The 25,405-nt window shown below is 34.6% G+C and overlaps 3 protein-coding genes across 3 annotated transcripts in view; 1 reads left to right on the top strand and 2 right to left on the bottom strand.

Annotated features, from left to right (window-relative positions):
- The window catches only part of LOC138704448 (lipase 3-like), a 44,446-nt gene extending 38,058 nt beyond the window's left edge, over nucleotides 1-6,388 (bottom strand). The window contains exon 1 of the mRNA XM_069832329.1: nucleotides 6,244-6,388. The gene's annotated coding sequence lies outside the window, so the exon portion shown is untranslated. The remainder of the gene's footprint in view (nucleotides 1-6,243) is intronic.
- Slob (Slowpoke binding protein) overlaps nucleotides 1-25,405 on the top strand; it is a 595,498-nt gene that overhangs the window by 14,289 nt on the left and 555,804 nt on the right. The window lies entirely within an intron of this gene.
- The window catches only part of LOC138704445 (lipase 3-like), a 31,258-nt gene continuing 12,941 nt past the window's right edge, over nucleotides 7,089-25,405 (bottom strand). The window contains exons 4-9 of the mRNA XM_069832322.1: nucleotides 22,922-23,036; nucleotides 20,094-20,337; nucleotides 16,247-16,414; nucleotides 14,022-14,106; nucleotides 11,585-11,730; nucleotides 7,089-8,986 (exon numbers count right to left, since the gene is read on the bottom strand). Coding sequence (XP_069688423.1) covers nucleotides 8,837-8,986; nucleotides 11,585-11,730; nucleotides 14,022-14,106; nucleotides 16,247-16,414; nucleotides 20,094-20,337; nucleotides 22,922-23,036 — 908 coding nt within the window. The 3' untranslated portion in view covers nucleotides 7,089-8,836. The remainder of the gene's footprint in view (nucleotides 8,987-11,584; nucleotides 11,731-14,021; nucleotides 14,107-16,246; nucleotides 16,415-20,093; nucleotides 20,338-22,921; nucleotides 23,037-25,405) is intronic.

Genomic DNA, 25,405 nt, shown 5'->3' with positions numbered 1-25,405 from the left:
GTGAAATATAAAATGCAATTAATGTTGTCAATGACAACATTTCGTAGAAGATTAGATTAGATATTTTAATTATAACCGTTATCTTTTACGTTCCACAGCGTGGGCGATGTTGCTCTCGATACTCTGCGTCACTGTGTAAGATAGAAACTTTATCTGAGGTATTCACGATGACTGTGGCATTATCTTTGTCCACTTGAAGTACTAATCCTCGAAAGTAGCTCTTGATAGTGGGTACTTGCAGATTTGTGTGGTTTCTTCTTTCCTTGTCTTTATGACGGAGTCGACATGTTACTCCAAAATAGTGAATAATTTTAAATCTATGACAATTTGAAGATAACGAAAAGTTTCGTAGCATGTTGAACATGGTGGAAGTCTTAAATCACAATTGAATCGGTTATTTGAAAAACTACCCATCTCCTTAGTTATTAGTTTTGAGAAAATTAAAAACAAGAACTGTCTGCAGCTTATAAATATTGCATTTATACGTTCTTCTCTTTTAGGGTGACTTTTCATACGAAATGCTATATTTCTAAATATGTTAGAGAAACGTTTAATTATACGAGGTGGGTCAAAAGTCGCTTTCCCAATATTCGTTCTTAGGTTTCATACTTGTACACATATACTGTATGTCATAATTTGAATAAACAAATAGCTGGTTTAATAAGTGGTGGGTTGACATTCATGTTCATATGTCAATTGTTTTTTCCAATGTCATATCTTGTTATTGTTTTGTTTTATTGTGTTGGTTTGCGTCTCTATGCAATAACTGCTAGTTTTTTTTACACTGAATCGCAAAATTAGCCACAGAACAACGTGTTTTTGTGCTACAACGTTGGTGGAAGCACAGCACGAACATGGCATTGGTGATAGCAGACTTCGAGACAAGATTTCCCGGTGTTTAGGATCTGCATCAGTTGCGACAGATGATCGAACAGTCATTCGTGAAAATCGATTAAATTTGTGAGTTATGTTCTGTCATCTGTCAATCAGTGTCTAAACGTTATGAATTGTGTATCGAGAAACAGGGCCTCCATTTTGAACAAAATCTATAAAGGAATGTGCAGTCAAGTGTAAATTGAATGTAATTAAATGTAAGGAATTGTTTGGGGAAAGCAACTTTTAACCCACTCTGTATTTGAGAGCACCAGGTGCTCTAAAGTTCGTGGACATGTGTTGTTTCTCAAATAACCGTAATATTTTCAGTTAAAAACTATAACAGTTTGTATTTATTTTATACGTAAATTTATAAGTACAAATTTAGTACAAAATATATTTTGTGCGAGATCGTGCGTATTTGCTTGCTTTCCGCACAAAACCAATACGCGGTAAGTGTAAAATACCACATTCAGTATTCCCAACGTAACACACATAACAATTTCCCTCTTCTTACCGCTTAAGCGCCATATTCATTTTACTGCTTTAGGCTTTTAACATATTATTTTTAGAGACGTTTAACATAGTATTAATTGTAAATTGGAAACTTACCACTGCAATTTCACCTAAATTGCACTGTTAATTATTGTTTTTAAATATTTGCAAAAATTAAGTAAACTCTACATCACAAAAGTTACTGCATTTGTAATGCAAGTAACATTAAGGAAGCCGTGAAAAAATCAACAAGATTCCAGATGCCGATGTTATTACTGCAATATGTTATATAAATAATATTGTTAAAATATTAAAATGACAAATAAATCATTACATAATCTTACCGTTTGTTTTAAGTTCGCATTTATAGTCTGGGGAAAAAAAAGACAGACTTATATCACGACCTGCTGGAATATAGTAAACACAGAAAACATTTTATAGCAACAATGTTGAAGATAGATATTTTCGTTTTTAAAAGTTGCCGTCATTGAACAGAAACCAAGATGGAGATTTCATTGCAAGTAATTAGAAATTCCTCTTTCAGGTATGTAATAAACGATCTTCGCACAAAATAATGTACGATACACGAGCGGTATGTTTGTTTTCATGTTCTCAGAAATTAAAAAAGCTCAACTACGTTTCGCTTTTTCAATCTTTTCCTCGAACATGAAAACATCAACATACCGCTCTTGTAACGCATATTACTATTGTCCTCCATATTACAAAATGAAAAGAACAATTGATAAAACTTTTTAAAGTGAAAACACTGATTATCTTATTGAAGTCCCACACTACAGCTTCTCAGATGCGTCATCTCTGTTACGGCTAGACCAGGAAAGTATGTTTTTCATAAGATCTTTTTATTGCATCCTCTCCAGGGAAATCTAATTTTTTTATCACCAAACATAAAGTAACTATTTATCAGACGATATACTGTCTTCAATAGTAATCACTTTCGCTTTTACTTATAATGAAGGCCATGGACTAAATATATTATATCAGTGCCATAGGAAATTGAGTGTTGTTTTCATTCTATCTTCCATCTTGTACTATTGTAAGTGGTGGCTTTTCACTATATCTATCACGCCATTACTCATGAATGTTAATGTTGTTCACAATCCTCAGAAATGAAGACTAAATGCTCCATAGACGCAATATTTTAAGGAAATGAATAATAATAATAATAATAATAATAATAATAATAGTAATAATAATACTTATAATAATACTAGCCGTACCTCTGCGCTCCGCTGCACCCGTTAGAAATAAATATAAAGTAATTACATAATTAAAATAGGACATTTGATCCAGGGAATATTCGTGTTTGATAGAAGGATAAATCGTTTAATATGTTACTTAATTTAAATTCTATTTAAATAATTAAAATGGAATCATTTTGGTCCAGAGACCACTCATTTGGTGCAATGGCAATTCCTTTAACATGTTTCTTAATTTTTATTACATGCATCCATAGTTCAATGAACATTGACATCATTTACATTTAATGTGTATACTTGACTTCACTTGTTATAATATGTTTCCATTGAATTATGGTAATAACTTAATTTTAACTCTTGTTTTCTACGTATTCAGTAAATGGCGCTTGGCCCACTATGGTTCTGAACCCTTCAAATAACTTAAATAACTTAAATTATATTATATTATATTATATTATATTATATTATATTATATTATATTATATTATATTATATTATATTATATTACATTATATAAAAAATGTGTTGATAACGGATGTACACCGATAAGCAAGTTTTTAATTTGTTATGGGGGCTCTTGAATCTCAGGAGGAACAAATTTTATTTTACAACAGGGCAACATAATCTTTTTGGCTCAATACCCAAATTTTTTGCATTGCATTTAATGCATATGTATTTTAACTCGATTCAATTGAGCATAGTTAAAATTTGGATTATAAAATAATGGAATGCTAAGCTAACATATTATTACTGCATACTAAATCAATACACTCTCGTTGTTCGTTAATTCTCTGAGATAAACATTATTTTAAGAAATACAGGAAACAAATACACAGAATAGCCTATTAAGTTTTCTGTGCATAAGAAGCTATTTTAATCTTACCTGTCCTCAATTCACTCAGAAGTTACTGTAATAACATTATAGCATTATGTCCATACAGAGAAACTACACTTTCCAATGGTGAAATAATAATTAATTATACGTTAATTTAGCTTCCGATATTGCTTCATACAAACACAGAAACATTTTCTGTAAGCTATGATTAGCTTTCGACTGTTGTTGACCAAGGCCCCTTATAGACGAAGTCATTTGTTTATTTCATTACACGGCCTTAGATGGCAGTTATTTTAATTTTAAAACTCATTTATCTCATTAAATATGAGTCCTATCAAAATGTTTCAAAGAATAAAACTTATCGAAAATGATTTTTAAAGAAACTTTTGTTATGTAACATTTTTCATAAAAATCAATAATAAGCGAGATATTCCTATTTATTTAATTCAGGCCCCCTTATAACCCCACTTTTAAATAATGTATTTTGAGTGCCATATAGCCTATAATCTAAGTTACAACGAACTTAATTTATATTCTAATTTTCATCGAAATCCGTTCAGCCATTATCGCGTGAAAAGGTAACAAACAGACAGACAGACAGACAGACAGACAGACAGACAGACAGACAGACAGACAGACAGACAGACAGACATACATACAAACAAAAATTTCAAAAAAGCAATTTTCGGTTTCAGGGTGGTTAATTATATATGTTAGGACCAATTATTTTTGGAAAATCGAAAATTACCAGAAAAATTTCGGCTACAGATTTATTATTAGTATAGATGAATAGTAATAATAATATGAATAGTAATAATAATAATAATGATAATAAATGTTAGAATAAGTTTGTCACTTAAAACATTTGAAATGTAATATCTCATAACGATCATAATAACGATTTACGAAATAAACTATCGTTACATTTCAGTACATAGCAGTAGCAGGAGAAAAATATTAGTTAGGAAAATTAAATTTTTGGGTTATATTGTAGAGAAAGAAGAAAGTGATACCTTGAAAAGATGTTTAAGATTTCTACAAACGATGAAAACTAAGTCTAACTGGTATCTGGATAACAGAATAAGAGAATAACGTAAGCAGATTCGGACTAAATTGTTTATGGCAGAAAACTGGTGCAATTAATATAAATTTGATAGATGAAATTATAATTGAGAGGAATAAAGAGATAGTGAGACAGGAAATATTCAGCAGCTTAAAAATCATTAATAGATTATAAAGAAATGAAAATTATATGGGGACAGGAAGAATATGTAAAAGTTAACAACAGAGAAGGAAGGATCGGATTAGCGTGATTGAGATTGGGAATTTGGAAGTTAAAAATAGGAAAAGATATATGTCCTTTATGTAATCAAAAAGAAGGCGAGATACACATTTTATTTTGTACAGAAAATGAGAGAACAAGAAAAACATTTATTGAGGAGCCATTACTAAAACTAAATGTAGAAATATCGTATAGGAAATTATATAGAAGAGTAAACGGAAGACAATTGAGGAAACTTGGAAAACTTTTATATATAGCAAAGAAAAAATGGGAATGGAAAACTAAGGTATATACATATGTGTCTAAATAAGAAATAGTAATTAAAGAAGAAGAGCTTTTGTTAAGGAGTAACTAGAATGATAGTACGTAGTATGGAGTATATAGTAATAATTATTAATAGTAAAATGTACTTGAGGGTGGATTCCTGAAGAACAGAAATGTAACAGGACCATCATTAACGAATGAAATAGAAATTGTACACAATTTTGATGACTATATGTGTGTGTGTGTGTGTGTGTGTGTGTGTGTATGTATATTGAATAAAAGTACTTTCCCAAGGGTAGCTTCCATTTGAAAATAATAATCATAAATACTGGTAACACAAATGTTTATTTTTATTTTATTTGTTTAGTATGCTCTGTCTTTTGGCAACCCTTACTGAAGGGCAGCTACCCTTGTGGGATATATATATACATATATATATACGTATATATATATATATATATATATATATATATATATATATATATATATATGAAGAGTCCACTGCAAGAATGATGGATGTCATTTGGAATACATTTTGCAGGAGAAGCAATTGAAAGTTTGAAATGCTTAGCGCTCAAAGCTTAACTGTGATTTTCCGATCATTACTGGACAATGACTATCAGTGTTAATGCCATATAACGCTCTTTGTACATTCTATATATCTTACGCTATGCATTGACAGTCTTGCTTCATTTTCGACAAGAAAGTGACATCCATCATTCTTGTAGTGGATTCTTCATATGTATATGTACATGTATATGTGTATAATGTGGTATATATATTACATGTACGGAACTATTAAACGCACCCTTAAAATGAAACTACATAAGGGACTGATTTAAAAGTCTGCAAAGCAACGGCCACATCAACGTCAACATAATGGATATGGAACTTGCCCACTAAATAGAGCACAAAGGAAAAAAGAAGAATATGCCGAAATTAAATTTCTAAAATAGTAGTTGATATACTAAAATAGACGAAGTTTTGTGATAAATTTTATAGTAACGAAGAACTAAAGTTTATAATTTAAATGATTTCATATTACAAAATACAACTGACTGGAAAGAACACTTGTTAAGAATAAAAAAATTGTTCAAACTATGACCAACAAACCTAATGGAAAAAGAGATGTAGGTTGACCGAGGAGACGATAGAGAGACGATTTTGATTCCTTGTGAGCGGAACGGACCGGAGGGTTCAACCCATGAAGAAGAGAATGATGGTAAGAAATACAGTGAATTACAGAACCTGTGAAAATAATTGTAATGAAGTCGTACCTTTTGCAGCAGCGACGGGATAACACGGGACTACTGCCCACTCGAGGAAGCACTGTCGAATGTTGCGGTCCTGTTCGTATCTGGAGTGTTATATTTCGCGGTAACTCAAGTGTAGGTGGTGACTTACGTAAATGGACAAAGTTTTTCGCGTGATAATACAAACTCTGAAGTCCAACTCTTATGAAGTATTCATTTTTTTTATAATAACGAGAGTCAACTCGTACATATCTTAAATTACTTTTCCACATAGTTGGCGGCACAAGCTTTTGTATTCCCTCTTGACAGATGGGGCCACCCGCGACGTTAAGCCCCAGCACTGTATCTTAGGTTATTATCATCCTCATCCTCATCCCCATCCCCATCCCCATCCCCATCCCCATCCCCATCCCCATCCCCATCCCCATCCCCATCCCCATCCCCATCCCCATCCCCATCCCCATCCCCATCCCCTTCCCCATCCCCATCCCCATCCCCATCCCCATCCCCATCCTCATCCTCATCCTCATCCTCATCCTCATCCTCATCCTCATCCTCATCCTCATCCTAACCCTCATCCTCATCCTCATCCTCATCCTCATCCCCATCCCCATCCCCATCCCCATCCCCATCCCCATCCCCATCCCCATCCCCATCCCCATCCCCATCCTCATCCTCATCCTCATCCTCATCCTCATCCTCAAAACACTGGCTGACCAGATGCTTTTTGATGTGCAGAAAGACGTGAGAATCACTTGGCACCAAGTCAGTGTTGTATGGCGATAGATTAATTTGTTCAAATTGAAATGAGACGAGGTTTTGAATCTGTGGCCAAGGGTTTTCATGAAATAAAAGAATGTCTGATCATGCATGTTTTTGTATATGTATATTTATTGTCATCAAAATTAAGTACAATTTGTATATCATTCGTTAATGGTGATCCTATTACAGTTTTGTTTTTCAGGAAACTACCTTTAACTACATTTTACTATTAATAACTATTACAGTATATTTCATACTACAGACAATCATTCTAACTATTCCTTAACAAAAATGACAAACGACATGATCGTTTATATTTTCGGTGACAACGATATGTAAGAGAGTGTTGTAGTGGAACACTTTTCGTGCAAATTTACGGAAAGTGTAAATCTGAAATTTCAGGAATTTTGTGCAAACCGCGATAATTTGGAATTTGTTGAAATTTCGAGAAACTGGATCAATTTGTGGTACTCCAAGAAATGATATACCTACGATTTTATTCGAGGAAAGTTTCGATCAAATTTCGGATGTGATGCTGCGGTTCCCTACAAAATCCACGCTCAAGACACAAACACGTGTTTGCGGACAGCACATAAGGCTGAATCAATAACACTTAAATTACATTGTTGTTGTTATTTGTTTAGTCAACTTTTCGAATAAAGGTCTTAACCTCACAAGTGATACCAACAAGGCACCACTTCTGAGACAACTAGGCCAGGAGATAATGGGGTAGGGTGGCCAGTTCCTTTCCCCCTCCATTGCATACATCACCGATTAGCTATATATTACATTAATCAGACTTCAGATGCATTCAAACAAGTTCTTCCTCTGACATAAATCGTCAAGTGAGATGTACTGTCTGATAATAGATGTACATATCAGCCAGAATCTCAATCAGAGACATAGATTACATTAATAGGCTATAAATTCAAAGTGGTTCATGGCTTAAAAGAGCATGATCATGAAAAGAGAGTGCTAAATTGCCATTAATTTAAGAGATTCATCGTTTGACATGACTTTGAAATTTTGAGCATACATTTTTTCAATGATGTGCCATATTAATACTCAAAATTAACTCATTTAGTTGTCAGACAGTCACCATGTAATAACAGAAATTGAATCCACAGAAAATAAGGGTATGGATTGCCATACCAAGAACATGAATTAGGCCCGATCTTCTTCGGTCTCTTCGATTTAGATATGTATTGTTCCTATAAAGTGTGTCCATTCATCGCCCCACTAAATCATGACTAGCTGGAACATAGTTTGCTCAGTAGGATAATGCAACGGCACATACCTCAAATAGTACGATGAGACCATTCAACGAACTGTTTAAAGAAATAATTACTTCTGAGGAACTATGGCCACCACGATCCCCGGATCTGACTCCATAGGGTTATTTATTCTGGTTGTGGAAAAAATTATCGTATACAAGAGCAACACACAGCAAGTTTATGAACTTAAAAACGAAATAATTAATCAATTAATCTAGAAACAGTTTAAATGTTTGCAAACAAATGTAAATGTGTCGAAATCTGTCGAAAAAGATAGCACTTCAAGCGTATATTTTAGCTGTGATGAGCAACCTAATTTTACATAACACGTATTAGTTTAAGTTATTCGGAAATCCAATATCAATAATTTCTGAACTGGAAGTATTCAGAGATTTGTCGTAGGAATATACAATAAAGTAATTTTGTTTCATAGCAGGAGTCCATGCTTCCAATGTTGTTGTCATAGTGAAGCACTACTCCTGCTTTACTTTGGAGAGAGCTTGTTCCAGCTGTTGTTGAGTAACCTATGTTAAAAATTGTATCGTGCGAAATTTAGTTATTACGAAGTTGTTTCTCCAGCTTTAGTTACTTTGAATGACTTCCAAGACTTTGTCGTTGACAAGTGTCTTCACATCGTTTGCCCACAGAAAGTCCATGTGGGCGAAAGAGGACAGCGGTACTCTGTACTCTTCCAGAGACTTGCCCAAAGCCGTGTTCAGCTGATGAACGTCCTGTAACAAAATAAGGTATGCAAACTGTTAAATAACGCACGAACTCATATTACTGTACAACAATAAAACTAATCGATATGTTAAGTGGAGGTTTGTAAAGTATTTTATGCTCGACCATGCCAAAATGTAGTAATTATACACCTGGTAGCAGTCCTTTAATGCATGCCATTAAAGTACACCTACTCATTAAAGTACAGGTGTTCAGCCAATGACAAGTCAGCTTTGTACCGTTATAAAACCGCAAGTATCGATTATTCTCGGATATGCAATCGAAAGAGAATTAGCGAAAAGTCACGGAGGCTGGAAATCCAATACTGTCGCAGAAGGTTATGTTCTGTTACTATAATAATTAGCGTTAATTGTAAATAATATTAAAATAAATTCAATTTGTCATCTCGTTTTTCAATGTCTAATTTAATTTCAATGTTATATGAAAATTAATATTTAGTTTACTCTGTGGGTTCTTACAAGCTATCAAGGTCAATGTGGACATCTGTTCCTCGGAAAAAATCAATACTTTCGCGTCTGCGCACATCTCACAATTTACGAGGTATTGCTCAAGGTCAGTTAGATACAAATAAAATGAATAATTTCAAGTTAGAAATATGGTCGAGCATAAAAAGTCGTATGAGACTCGCCTATAATGGTAATTAAGAAGCTCGTATGAAAATTATGAAACTCGCTTGCGCTCGTTTCATAAACATCCATACTCGCTTCTTAATTACTATCATTATAGGCTCGTTGCATAATGTACTATTCACGATCCCATTCTTACATTTCTAGTGTCGAAATTCTGTAAACTGTATATCTAATCTAAATCAGTGGTGCCTTATCTATGAGGGTGAGAGATTTTCAGGGGAACACAGGCAACTTATTTACTTATGGCTTTTAAGGAACCCGGAGTCATTGCCGCCCTCACATAAGCCCGCCATCGGTCTCTATCCTGAGCAAGATTAATCCAGTCTCTATCATCATATCCCACCTCGCTCAAATCCATTTTAATATTATCCCCTCATCTACGTCTCGAGCTTCCCAAAGGTCTTATTCCATCCGGTCTCCCAACTAACACTATATGTATTTCTGGATTCGCCCATACGTGCTACATGTCCTGTCCATCTGAAACGTATGGATTTAATGTTCCTAATTATGTCAGGTGAAGAATACTATGCGTGCAGTTCCGCGTTGTGTAACTTTCTCCATTATCCTGTAACTTCATCCTTCTTAGCCCCAAATATTTTCCTAAGCACCTTATTTTCAAGCACCCTTAATCTCTGTTCCTCTCTCAAAGTGAGAGTCCATATAGAACAACCGGTAATATAATTGTTTTATAAATTCTAACTTTCAGCTTTTTTGAGAGAGACTGGATGATAAAAGCTTCTCAACCGAATAATAATACGCATTTCCCATTTATATTTATATTTATTCTGCGTTTAATTTCCTCCTGAGTATCATTTATATTTGTTACTGTTGCTCCAAGATATTTTAATTTTTCCACCTCTTCAAAGGATAAATTTCCATTTTTATATTTCCATTTCGTACAATATTCTCATCACGAGACATAATCATATACTTTGTCTTTTCGGAATTTACTCCCAAACCTATTTATTTACTTGTTTCAAGGCAACTCGGAGAGAAAAGCATGCGATCAGATAATTAGAGAAATTAATATGCATATAAGTATATTATTATGTCTCGTGATCAGAATATTGTACGAAATGGAACTATAAAAGTTGGAAATTTATCCTTCGAAGAGGTGGAAAAATTCAAATATCTTGGAGCAACAGTAACAAATATAAATGACACTCGGGAGGAAATTAAACGCAGAATAAATATGGGAAATGCCTGTTATTATTCGGTTGAGAAGCTTTTGTCATCTAGTCTGCTGTCAAAAAATCTGAAAGTTAGAATTTATAAAACAGTTATATTACCGGTTGTTCTGTATGGCTGTGAAACTTGGACTCTCACTTTGAGAAAGGAAAAGAGATTGAGGGTTTTTGAGAATAAGGTTCTTAGGAAAATATTTGGGGCTAAGAGGGATGAAGTTACAGGAGAATGGGGAAAGTTACACAACGCAGAGCTGCACGCATTGTATCCTTCACCTGACATAATTAGGAACATTAAATCCAGACGTTTGAGATGGGCAGGGCATGTAGCACGTATGGGTGAATCCAGAAATGCATATAGATTGTTAGTTGGGAGGCCAGAGGGGAAAAGACCTTTGGGGAGGCCGAGACGTAGATGGGAAGATAATATTAAAATGGATTTGAGGGAGGTGGGATATGATAGAGAATGGATTAATCTTGCTCAGGATTTGGACCAATGACGGGCTTATGTGAGGGCGGCAATGAACCTCCGGGTTCCTTAAAAGCCAGTAAGTAAGTATTACAATTTACAAGTGACAGATTTTTTTTTTACACTTGGAAATTTTTAACACTGGTCATTCTAATAGTTTAAAAGAAATCGCTTAACAGATGGTATGTCTGACAAAATCTCGCTATGATTACCGTGTGTGTTTATCTGTTGGGCGAACAATACACGTTACAATATAGCTGTAAATTAATTTTAGAAATAGGATTAGAATACTATCTTGAAACTTACCGTGGGGTCTCCAAACAAGTCGTTGTCACCATAGAAAAGTGTTGTTGGAACAATATCGTGTGACAGTTGGTATTCTGGTGGAAATATAGATCCGTATTGCATCCAGTTTCCTAAGTAGAAGTCCCACTGTCTGAAGCCTCCTTCAACTGTAACAGAAGCCAGCAAGTTAGACGCCGTGTAAATTCAGTGCTCGCTAAACTGCGGACACTGCAGCCTAAAACGTACTTTAACGAATGGCCCGCATTAGGCGATCGTTTCTCTTAATGACATTTCTTCCTTAGGACAGTATTGTGTAACACTGTAACGCCACTGTATTCCTCTCCCTGACCAAACACTATATTTCTTGTTGTCCTAATGCTCGTATATTTATAAGGGCTAATTGTAGCCTATAAACAACAAAGTTAATCTCAGATTAGACATTGAAATTAATATTTAGTCAAGCAGACCTTAGATTTTATGTTGTACAAGGGAGAGCCAGTAAGTTACAAACTGAAGTAGCGACCTACATTTCTGAATGAGGTGTATGAAGCTATCACCGCTAGATGGCAATATCGATGTGCGCACACAAGCGAAACAAAGAAGCAGCAGTTGCAAGACGCCTGCAGCTCGGTACGAATATACTAACGGCGACTTAATCCGAACACTGATGAACGTTTTATTTCTGGCTGGTAATGATGTACCCAAGACTCATCATCTGTGACTATGCGGACCTGCATATCGTTCCCTTAATTCTATCTGCTCGGATCAAGTCTCCAGTCTGTTGCAAATTTGCCTCCGTGACAATCTCCACTGGCCGACCTGCTCGGTATTCGATACTTGTCCGCTCTTCAGAAAACGTCTGCACCAAATTGTAGACAGCTTGACGTGATAGACAATAATTCTCACCGTACGCGGAAAAAGTTTATTTAGGAATACGTACCGTTTACTGCCAGAAATTTTTCCAGAAAAATCGCACAACGGAGCCTGTTCGACAGTGGTATACTCATGCAGAGACAGCGACATCCTGCAACTGTTACTTCTTCGTTTCCCTTGTGCAGCTTGAGCGCACTTCGATCTCCTTCATACCTGGATAATACTGTCATCTAACGCTAAAAATGTACGTCAATACTTCAAGAAGCTTCAAGAAAATCATATAAAAATTCCAAAACTTAAAATTAAATATAAAAGAACCAGGAAATTCTATGCAAATCCAAATTACGTAAAAAACCTAATTATACATTATTTATTTGTTAATTTACCATTTATTTACTTATTTATACTTATTTATTTATTTATTCCAGTGAAGTTATGATCATCAGTCCTTCTCTTCCACACCACTAGGAACACAAATTAAAAAATGAAGAGAAAATAAATAAATAAATAGATTGATGGATAGTTGTATAAATAAATAAATAAATAATTAAATAAATAAATAAATAAATAAACAAATAAAAAGTTAGTAATAATAGAAAATACAGAAAGACAGCAGACACAAATGAAAAAAGTACAAGCATCAATTGTGTATATTAGACAATTATTTAATAACTGCTTAATTTTTAAGAAGCCGTGTGCTCTTTCTTACTATAGGCCAATATTTCACTCAACAGGCCTAACTGTTAAGGGGTTAGGTACAGCTTACAACAATAAAATTTTGGAAATACTCAACATTTTTTTTCTCTATTACTATATCTTGTAAAACAATGAAAATTAGTATATGTAAAACACTGTCCTTCTGCTATATGAAGAAAAAATATATATACAGTATTTTTACGATTTAAAAAAATGTTTGTTTTTTTTTTTTTAAATTTGGTTCACTGTGCAGTGATGATGCGTTTCCCACACAACTAAAAAATTATCCAACATCTATGATAAAATTTCTTGTTTGTATTTATGCATGTTATATCTACATTATGATGCAAGATCACTTCTCTATCTTTGATAGATTGTCTGATAAAAAATAAATTCATTTTAATAAAGTGGTCAAATATCAGTATTTTTTATTACACGAAATAAAAGAAATATTATTTGTTAAGGAATGTAGTTGAAAGAGCATGATATTGTAAACATGAGTTTCAGCAATAAAATAAAAGAGAGAGAACATGAAAAAGTCAACAAGTTTTTGAGTTCTGAGGGAAAGACTTCATCACTGCACAGTGGACTGACAACATTTTGAATTTTGAAAAAAGTATATATATATATATATATAATTGTTTTTAATTGTAAAAATATTTTTCTCTTATACTGTAGCAGAAGGACATTGTTTTACACATACCAATTTTAATTATTGTACAAGCTACAGTAATGGAGGAAAAAAAAAATGTTGAATATTTACAAACATTTTACTGCTGTAAGCTGTACCTAACCCCTTAAATAGACCTACAGTTGAAAAAAAATAAAATATATTTTATTGTCCTAGAATTTGTTTAGTTTTGTATTTGTAATTTATTTTAGTACTCACTTGCAGAGATCTCTTGGGCGTAATGAGATAATGATTTTGTTGATGCTCCAGCTGGAGTATGGGCCAATATGACTGGTAACACCGTCTGAAATACAATATATTGCAAATCGGTATAGAATCATCATAGTTTTTCTCCTCACCTACATTGTTTTGTCCTCTTTATTTTACACTTCTTTCCACTTCTGAAAATCAAGATAACGATGGTGAAGAATGGAAACCTCCTACGTCAAAAATCGTTAGTTTTCAGGAGAGCGAAAAAACCTTTTCCAAACATGCACATATATCAATAAAATTAATTGTAATGAAATTCTTTTTAAAAATTAATAATTTTGGAAGTGTGATATGACACAGGAAATAACATCGCAACCGATCCGTGAATATTTTATGAATTGTTTGGTACCATAACCCAGAAATAGCAACATTTGACATAGGAGGTTTCCATTCTTCACCATCGATGTCATTATGCAAAGCCACATAAGATTGATCGTGTACAACGAAAAAACCGGACCGACCCTTGTGGCTGATTTCAGAGCCTTGTTCACAGTGATAGCACGATAGACTTGTAACCAAGACTTTCGTGGTTCGAATCCTGCCTGGGAAGGAAACTTTTTTTTGTTCCATATTCAAATTTATTCCCAATACGTTTCGATTGCAGCGATATTTTACTACTTAATTAACTTATTATTCCCAGAACATGAATTTTACCAGCTTATTTTCTAATGGCTTTCGAAATGGGCTACGTCAGCAGTCCAAATACACCAATTTTCGATGGATTATTCGCTATCTTCTGAATGCTGGCGGGGCATGCGCAGTGGGGGACTTTGATTATTCCGTCGGTCTGGTTCTTTGCCACTACTCTACAACAAATAAAAAAATAATATGCCATAAAATAAATGAAATAATCTAAAGGAACACGGTTAGTAAAATAGATTACAAATTCATATAGAATTTATTAAATTAAGTAAATGAAATAAAAATTAAATATTGTAAGTCCCTATATCAATAAATTTTAAGTGTTTTAAGCTTTTCTGGGTTGTTATCTACAGGGACATCATTTTATTTTTACTAACATTTTTAATATCAACCTGGCTATATCTTTGGATTAAAGGTCTAGAACCGGAAACACCGCTTGCTCCCCCTTCCACGACTGGAGTTCGATGATACTGACGTAAAATACAAATCACTTTACTAGGTATACTCTAGGAGGGAAGAAAAGTAGTTCATCCATTTATGTAAACTAGGAAATATCGCAATTTTGAGTTTGATAATTTTCATTAGAGTTTTGTTTAATCAGAATACAGTATTGTATTAACACTTAGTGTTTTTACTCACGAATTGAGCTATCCATTCGGACTTATTAATTATGCAGTGTATATTGTACTGTTACAGCACATTAGCGTACAATATAGAGAATGAAGTTAAATTGAAAAATAACCATAACATGGATATTTAAACACATTTTTTAAAATGGTGGGCTTTCATTTCGATATAGGCTTCAGTTCTTTTGTGCCTATTATTGCACTATAGACTATTTTACCTAATTCCAATTACCAGTTTCGTCCTTCGTATCTGTAACTCATGTTGAAATAATTCTGTTCCTACCTGCTCTATAAAAGAGTATCTTACGTACTGTAAATTTAATCTTCACTTCTGCCCGATCCGAAAAGATACAATTACTCAGACATGCTATCTACTGTCCGTTCAAGTGGTTTTGTCGCAGGGTCGTAGAAAGCGGGGGGAATCACGTGACAGTTAATTACTTAACGAGGCCCTTTTATTTACGTTATTTTAAACAGTTGTATAATATTACGTAGACGTCCAATTCCTAACAGAAATTAATGTTTTCAGAACAGAGCTAAGACAGCCCAGCTACTAGACTTTACAGAGGGGCGAGCAGAAGCAGGTGGGGGAAACCGGGATGCGAGGCAGGCAGACGGACAGTACCTGTGCGAAAATAGGATTCAATATTGAAAGCACTTTTGTCACTGGAAAACGCGAACATATTTCTGGAACGTACTATACTCACTAACTCAGTACTACATACACGGCCTTGGTTCTGTGTGGAGGACGGTTGGAAGTTTACTAGTAGAGGGAGTGTGAGTGAAGTGCATTCAAAAACTCAGGTACAATAAAAATTGAAGTAAAATTAAAATGATGTCCCTGTACATTCTGTAGAGTGTGAACGATTTAAGTAAAATACTAATTAAATAAACTGACTGACTTACCTTGTTTAGTTGCGAAGAATCGTAGCCAACGATCAAGAACAAAATATTTTGACACATGGGTTGGAAGATTGAGCCTTCTGTGCAAGCAAGATCGGATAAAATCTTCATGAAACCATTGTTAGGCATGAGTTCCCCAACTCCAAGCAGCTGTAGTGCTGCCATTCCAAGCTGAAAATAATACAGGTTTTCGTAGTCCCCCCTTAACTTGTGACAGTTCACTTTGCTCTTTTTCGCGACCCGCCCAGGAGATCGCGACCCACACTTTGGGAACCAATACCTGGTGTGTAATTGAGTGATGCCATAGGATCTCATATGTTAAAATCATCCTTAGCTATAATTAGTAATCATTTGTACTCAACAAGCTTTTGTGCGAGATCGTGCGTATTTGCTTGTTTTCCGCACAGAACCAATACGCGGTAAGTGTGAAATACCACATTCAGTATTCCCAACATAACACACATAACAATGTCCCTCTTCTTACCGCTTAAGCGCCACATTCATTTTACTGCTTTAGGCTTTTAACATATTATTTTTAGAGACGTTTAACATAGTAATAATTATAAATTGGAAACTTACCACTGCAATTTCACCTAAATTGCAATGTTAATTATTGTTTTTAAATATTTGCAAAAATTAAGTAAGGTCTACTACTCCACGAAACTTATTGCATTCCTGATACAAGTAACATTAAGGAAGCCGTGAAAAAATCAATAAGATTCCAGAATGCGGATGTTATTACTGCAATATGTTATATAAATAATATTGTTAAAATATTAAAATGAAAAATAAATCATTACATAACCTTACCGTTTGTTTTAAGTTCGCATTTATAGACTGGGGGGGGGGGAAAAAGACTGACGTATATCACGGCCTGCTGGAGTATAGTAAACACAGAAAACATTTTATAGCAACAATGTTGAAGATAGATATTTTGGTGTTCCGAAGTTGCCGTCATTAAACAGAAACCAACATGGAGATTTCATTGCAACTAATTAGAAATTCGTCTTTCAGGTATGTAATAAACGATCTTCGCACAAAATAATGTACGATACACGAGCGGTATATTTGTTTTCATGTTCTCGGAAATTAAAAAAGCTCAACTACGTTTCGCTTTTTCAATCTTTTCCTCGACCATGAAAACGTCAACATACCGCTCTTGTAACGTATATTACTATTTTTTAAAATGATTTCCTTTGTTTTCTTATCATTTATCTTAATGTTTTTTTTCTTTCAAATTGTCACATAATTGTTTTTAATGATTGTTCTTTGTGAATTGATTAGTAGGCCGATCTATCGAACTCTTATTTAGGGCGGCTTTTGTTAATACAAATTTATTATTATTTAGCCAAACGTCTTTTTATTAATATTAAGTAATTCGTTTTATTAGCCAGATTATTCTGCGTAATATAAGAAAATTGTGATGAAAATTGTTTATGATTCCAGAATTTGAGTACCAGTGTGTTTTCCAGTGTTTTTTTTTGTTTCAAATAGAAATCCATTAATATTTTACTGAAATTATTATGTTCTATCGGGAGCGTGACGTCCGTATGAGTAGGTCTACTATAAGCACTGTTTACAAATAAAAATTACTGAAATAAAATAATGTCATAATTTCGCCAAGTAGAGTGCGGTAACTGTAGGCCAACTCCGGTTTAGCATTCCTCAATAACGGGATTTCGCCTAACTCCGTAGGCTAAATCGCTTGCCTGCTGATCCGAAGTTGCGCTTGAGCGCGGGTTCGATTCCAGCTTGGCTGATTACCTGGTTGGGTTTTTTCCTGAGATTTTTCCCAAGCGTTAAGGCAAATGCCAGATAATCTATGGCGAATCCTCTGTCTCATCTCGCTATCATCAATCTCATCGACGCTAAAAGAATAACCTCGTAGTTGATACAGCGTCGTTAAATAACCAAGTAGAAAAAAAACGGGATTTTGAAGTTAGAGCGTTAGCTTTATAAGCAGACTAGAAGTTGTTTACGAATGGTCATTGCTACACTGTGCCCCTGTGCGAGTGGATGGCAGGCTAGTTCGGATTAAATGGAAGCTAATTGTAAGGGAAACATGTGACTGTTCATTGCTACCCATGTAAGCATTTAGCGAGAATGCTTTGGTAAATTTATATCAGGTGACGACCTACAGTTGAAACCCAGATATTGTTTAATATTATAAGCCATGAAAGAATATGCAATCGAATGTATGAAAGTATGTTCTTTATTATTGGCAGTGTAATGTAGGCCTTTTTTTATCATCAGCATCATGGATTAAGCCTTATAGGGATCGTTCCGGTCTCATTTTTTTTAACACTGTTGAGCCCATCTTGTTTTCGGTCTACCAACATTTCTTCTACCTATTGGGATATAGTTCATCATCAGTTTTGGTATGCGGTCTGCTTTCATTCTTCGTATATGTTGCTTCCAATCGTTTCTATATTGTTTTATTCTGTCTATTAATTTGAAAATGCTTAGTTCCCCCCTTATATCTTCACTTCTTTTCCTATCCAATAAGGTGTAACCTGCAACAGATCTTAGAAATTTCATCTCTTCTTTCTTATTTTTTAGTCAGGATCCAAAATTCAGACCCATAAAGCAACATTGGCACTGTAATCTATACTAATAATAAATCTGTAGCCGAAATTTTTCTGGTAATGTTCGATTTTCCAAAAATAATTGGTCCTAACATATATAATTAACGACCCTGAAACCGAAAATCGCTTTTTTGAAATTTTTGTTTGTATGTCTGTCTGTGTGTTTGTTACCTTTTCACGCGATAATGGCTGAACGGATTTAGATGAAAATTGGAATATAAATTAAGTTCGTTGTAACTTAGATTTTAGGCTATATGGCATTCAAAATACATTTTTTAAAAGGGGGGTTATAAGGGGGCCTGAATTAAATAAATCGAAATATCTCGCTTATTATTGCTTTTTGTGAAAAATGTTACATAACAAAAGTTTCTTTAAAATGATTTCCGATAATTTTTATTCTTTACAAAATTTTGATAGGACTGATATTTAATGAGATAAATGAGTTTTAAAGTTAAAATAACTGCCATCTAAGGCCGTGTAATGAATTAAAAAACAAATGACTTCGTCTATAAGGGGCCTTGGACAGCAACAATCGAAAGCTATGAAAGATAGCCTACAGAGAATGTTTCTGTTTGTATGAAGTAATATCGGAAGCTAAATTAACCAAGTAAAATAAAATATACACATTATATCTAAATGATGTCAATCTTCATTAAACTATGGTTGCATGTAATAAAAATTAAGAAACATGTTAAAGGAATTGTCATTGGACCAAATGAATGTCTCTCTTTAATTATTTGGATGCAATTTAAATTAAGTAACATATTAAACGATTTATCCTTCTATCAAACACGAATGTTCCCTGGATCAAATGTCCTGTTTTAATTATGTAATTACTTTATATTTATTTCTAACGGGTGCAGCGGAGCGCACGGGTACGGCTAGTTACCTTATAAAATTTAATTTTCGTTTCTTTTCTAATATTTTTAGGGATCTATTAATGGCACCGCATACAATTTATCTGTTGAATAATTTTTCCTTCCAATACAATTTTGGCTCTTAATGTATCTGCTCCTCTAAATGCTAAAACTTTTGTTTTGTTAATTGAAATTTTTAAGCTAAAACGTTTACTTATATTATTTAATTGGAATAGAGCCCTCTGTGCCCCGTTTTTGTGATAGTTAAATTCTAGTAAATAATTTCTATTTCCTTACCTTTTCTGACTATGAGAGCGATAAGTTGCTTGAAACAGCGATATTTGTACATTTATGACATGGTGCAAAAGTCCAGTAAATTCGTACAAAAATGTTACCATTGCTTCGTACCTGGCCTCCAGGGAAGTACGATCCGAATGTAGCCAAGGCACTTCTGCAATTCTTCATGTATGCGATGGGCGCCAGGCTGATCATATGGCGGACCTTGGTGCTGTACTCCGGCTTCACGGACATCAGCACGTAGAACATGGTCGTGCCCATGGAGTGGCCCACATAGTACAAGTCCTCTTGGCCCGTTTGTTCTAACACGTAGTCGAATTCTGCTGGCAAGTCGAATATACCCATTTCGTGCCAACTGAAAATCAAAGAAACATGTATGTACAGTACTGGCAAAAAAAAAAAACCGGACCGACCCTTGTAGCTGACATAAAAGAATCCTGTGCTGTGTATTGTGTCAAACTGTGGTAATTTCAATATGGATAGTGAAGCCAGAGGTATGTACTGCTATTTAATGTAAAAATACGCAGTTATCTTTGTCGAATAGAGGTATTATTATTGTTATCCAAATATTGAAACCCTATTTTACCCCTTTGGTATATTAGGGTTGTAGTTTGTTACATGTGAAATACATTATGTAGAGATAATACACAATTTTAAAGTAGTAGTAGTAGGCCTGCCTGTTCTAAGAACATCATGAACTGTAGAACGGTACTAAGAGTTTTGACACTCGGTAAGTTCTCTGGATATTCTCTTTCTTGTATCTGGCGGAATTAGTACACGAGAATCATACAGTAAATACTAATTGTTGTATAGTCTAGTAAACCGAGTAATTTCCATTCCAATCACATTAACACCACAGAAGAAATTCTCACTTGTACAGACTGCTGGACTCCCTTCCACGGGAACGGGGCGAATCCAGTTAGCTATCTTGTGTTTGTCCTGTCTTATCTTATTTTAATCTCAAGCCTTGATCTTAACCAGCGTACACAGATTGAAGAATGGAAGAGAAATTCGTTACACAGCAGCGGGTGTAAATGCCTCTTAGCGGTAAGGAAATGAAACGGGCGCACTATAAAATGAACATGCATCACAACTTTCCATATCATGAACAGTCATTGTGAAATAGGAACAGAAATGAAGAGTGCTGCTCATCGGAGTGACTACTACCGCGGAGGAATTGGAGATTACGAATAAAGCTCTCCACCGGTGATCTCCGGCACTATCGTAGGTGGAACAGGGGACATACGAAGGGATGCGGTGGTTCGGAGCGAAGCGACAGTTAGCTCAAGGACGACCGACGCCTACGTACCTACGGACTGACGGTAGTTGTGAGTGGAATAAAATGGCACCAAATCGGATATCCGTCGCATGGAAATTCTTTAATTTAGTTGAAGGTAATAATAAAGTCGTAAGCTGTAAACTCTGTGGGCGAATTTACTCTAAGGGTGGTGGAACTTCGAATTTGTTAGACCATTTGAAGCGATCGCACAGTCGGGAACTTGATGAAAGCGCCGACAAAACAACTACGCAAAACATTTGACACGATTTCTATTTAAATCTTTTTAGTACTATTGTTCCCAAAGGCCCACAGTATAGAAAAAAATCTTGAAGTTTCTCTAAAACGTAACTGTCGAGGTAATAAAAATATATGAAATATTTAAAAGACAACTTGAGTTATATTTTACTTTTTAGATTAAAATATTGAGTTTCTGAATAAAACTAAAGGAACGTGTGACAATAATATAATTACAATTATCCTTAAGTTGATATCCGCTTAAATTCTTATTACAGGGAAAGAGTGGCGCGTTTCAGAAGAGGCAGTTCAAATACTGACACCCTTTAACACAATGATCACAATCCTGTCCGGTGAAGAATATGAATAAATTGTTTAACTTTACCCCACTGATACCACACGTTTCTTTTGTTCCATTCTTAAACTCCCTTAATATTTTTACGTTAAACTAAACCGATTAGAATAATAATTGACAGAAACTGTTTACGAATAATCGAGTGTCTCCAGGAGAACTACAGTATAAATGTTTACATTAGCTACTGAAAAGCTTTACTTCTGCGTTAGTTTTGCAATTAGATTTAATGTTATTAATTTGATCAATGACAGCCATTTGGACGAACTTTTTCTCCTGTAAAATTTTTTATCTCTATGTAAATTTTTTTTAGTAGGTTATTTCACGACGCTTTATCAACAGCTGAGGTTATTTAGCGTCTGAATGAGATGAAGGTGATAATGCCGGTGAAATGAGTCCAGGGTCCAGCACCGAAAGTTACCCAGCATTTGCTCATATTGGGTTGAGGGAAAACCCCGGAAAAAACCTCAACCAGGTACCTTGCCCCGACCGGGAATCGAACCCGGGCCACCTGGTTTCGCAGCCAGACGCGCTGACCGTTACTCCACAGGTGTGGACCTCTATGTAAATGTTTATATTTAGTTTTTATATATGTGTAATTGTAACGGTGAAAATATTGTTAATCAAATAATTTTTTTTTATTTTTTCATAAGTGTATATTATTTTTGGGAGTGTTTTTTGTAAGTAATTTTATGAGGTTGTTATTGATATGCTGATAAATTATTTGTACGAGTAATAAATAGAAGAGAATGTTATTATAAAAAAAACAATAAAATAACAAATGACATAAAACTAATACGTCTTTCCACATATACTATGAATTTCAAAACTTGAAAAAAAAAAAAAAAAGCTGTCAGCTAACGCAGCACTTCAAGCAAAACAAGAAAAAAAGATCCGATTAAAGGAATGCTCAGCGGAAAGTGTATGTTTACGCCACAACACTTATACAACCTGCGCTGCATCAATCGGAGGTAACCGGAGGACTCCGAATGAAAGCGGGCAAATAACTGCTCCGGAAAAACCTAATCATACGCATCACTAGACATGAAGAATTTCTGAAGAAGGGTTATTTACCTGAAGTCCCAGTACACTTGACTTGTAGTGCTGTACGTTATATGGTCCTTGGAATATGTGTTTCCGCGGGCATTTCCCATCCAAACGTCATAACCAGCGTCAGCCAGCAGGTATCCTGAAAATATGGGATACATGTTATGCAGTGTGCTGCAGAAATAAAGTAGGGCTATATATGAAGGTGTGCTGCAGTTTCTTCTAGATCAAACGTTGTGTTTCACGTAATATTTTCGAAAATATGACATAATTTGTTGTGAAATGTGTGACGTAGGCCTACATGTCTTATTATAATTTTAACGAATTTTGTCATTTTCAAAATAAGTTTTAGTAAGGATGCTGTCCACCGCTGTGGAGTAACGGTTAACATGTCTGACTGTGAAACGAGCGGGCCTGGGTTCAAATTCTGGCTGGAACAAGTTATCCGGTTGAGATTTTTTCCGGGGACTTCCTCAACCCATAAGAGCAAAGGTTGGGTAAATTTCGGTTCTGGTCTCTGGACTTATTTCGCTGCTAACATTATCACTTTCAGTTCTTTCAGACGCTACATAACCATAGCTGTTGATAAAGCGTCGTAAAATAACCAACTTAAAAAAATTCAGAATGCTGACTGAATTTTTATAATGGCTACTGAGAGTAGTGATGAGTAAATTCACGGGACTTTTGTCATCGGGAATATTCCCAGAGTATATTTTCGGGAATATTTTCCTAAAAATTCCCATTGACCAAATGTAAAAGATTGTTAAAATTAGGTAGCATTACTGAAATTACACTGAAAATTATGATAACTACAGACATTTTTCATATACAGGGACATCATTTTATTTTTACTTCAATTTTTATTGTACCTGAGTTTTTTAATGTACTTCACTCCCACCCCTTCTACTAATGAAGTTCAACCGTCCTCCACACAGATCCAAGACCGCATATACGTCATAGTAGCCTTACGGTCATAGTAAACAGTACGTTCGAAAAATATGTTCGCGTTTTCCAGTGACGAAAGAGCTTTCAATATTGCATCATTTTCCATTTGCCTACATCGCATACCGGTTTCCCCCACCTGCTTCTATTCGCCTCTCTGTAACTGTTAGTGGCTGGGCTGTCTTAGCTCTTTTCTGAGAACATTAATTTCTGTTAGGAATTGGACGTCTACGTAATATTATACCCATACAATAGGTTAAATAAAAGGGCCTCGTTAAGTAATTAACTGTCACGTGATTTCCTCCCTTTCTACGACAATGCGACGTAACCACTTGGACGGACAGTAGATAGCATGTCTGAGTAATTTTATCTTTTCGGATCGGGCAGAAGTGAAGATTGACTTTACAGTACGAAGGTCTCTTTTATAGAGTAGATACAGAATTATTTCAACATGAGTTACTGATACCAAGTACGAACCTGGTAATTGGAATTACGTACAATAGTCTATAGGGCGACAATATGTAAAAAAAAGAACTGCAGTCTGTATTGAAATGAACGGCCACCATTTTAAAAAATGTGTTTAAATATCCATATTAAGATTATTTTTCAATTTAACTTCATTCTCTATATTGTACGCTAATGTGTTGTATAATATACACTGCATAATGAATACGTCCGCATGGAAAGCTCAGTTCGTGAGTAAAAACACTCATTGTTAATATTGTACTGTATTTTGGTTAAACAAAAACCTAATGAAAATTATCAAACTCAAAATCGCGATATTTCCTAGTTTACGTAAATGGATGAACTACTTTTCTTCCCTCCTGTACCTAGTAAAGTGATTTGTTTGTATATTACGCCAGTATGATCGAACTCCAGTCGTGGAAGGGGGTAGCAAACGGTGTTTACGGTTCTTAATCGTTGATCCAAAGGTATAGCCAGGTTAATATTAAAAATGTTAGTAAAAATAAAATGATGTCCCTGTATAAGGCACAGAGAACCATTAAATATGGACACAATATCTATCTTTAATAATTATTAACTCTTTAACAGCTTAAAAAATATGTATATATACTTTTTAAATCAATCAACGTTTAAATGACAACAAAATACATTATACCCTCAGAAACGTCAAAGGGTTTAAATGGCTATAAAATACATGTGCATTCAGGAACTTTAAAAGAGTTTATGCTCGACCAAGCCGAAATGTAGTAATTATACACCTGGTAGCAGTCCTTTAATGCATGTCATTAAAGTACAACTATTCATTAAAGTTCAGGTTTTCGATTATTCTCGGATATGCAATCGAAAGACAACGAGGGAAACGTCACGGAGGCTGGAAATCCAATACTGTCGCAGAAGGTTATGTTCTGTTACTATAATAATTAGCGTTAATTGTAAATAATATTCAAATAAATTCAATTTGTCATCTCGTTTTTCAATTCTAAATCAATTTCCAGGTTATATCAAAATTAGTTCATGTTATTCTTTACATTACATCAAAGTCAATGACATTATTGTTCCTCAGAAAAAATCAGTACTTTCGCGTCTGCGCACATCTCACAATTT

This window comes from Periplaneta americana, chromosome 8, assembly GCF_040183065.1.
Source record: "Periplaneta americana isolate PAMFEO1 chromosome 8, P.americana_PAMFEO1_priV1, whole genome shotgun sequence".
NCBI classification, from domain to species: Eukaryota; Metazoa; Arthropoda; class Insecta; order Blattodea; family Blattidae; genus Periplaneta; species Periplaneta americana.
Note: the sequence above shows the minus strand (reverse complement) of the source record. Positions and strands in the feature narration are given on the sequence as shown.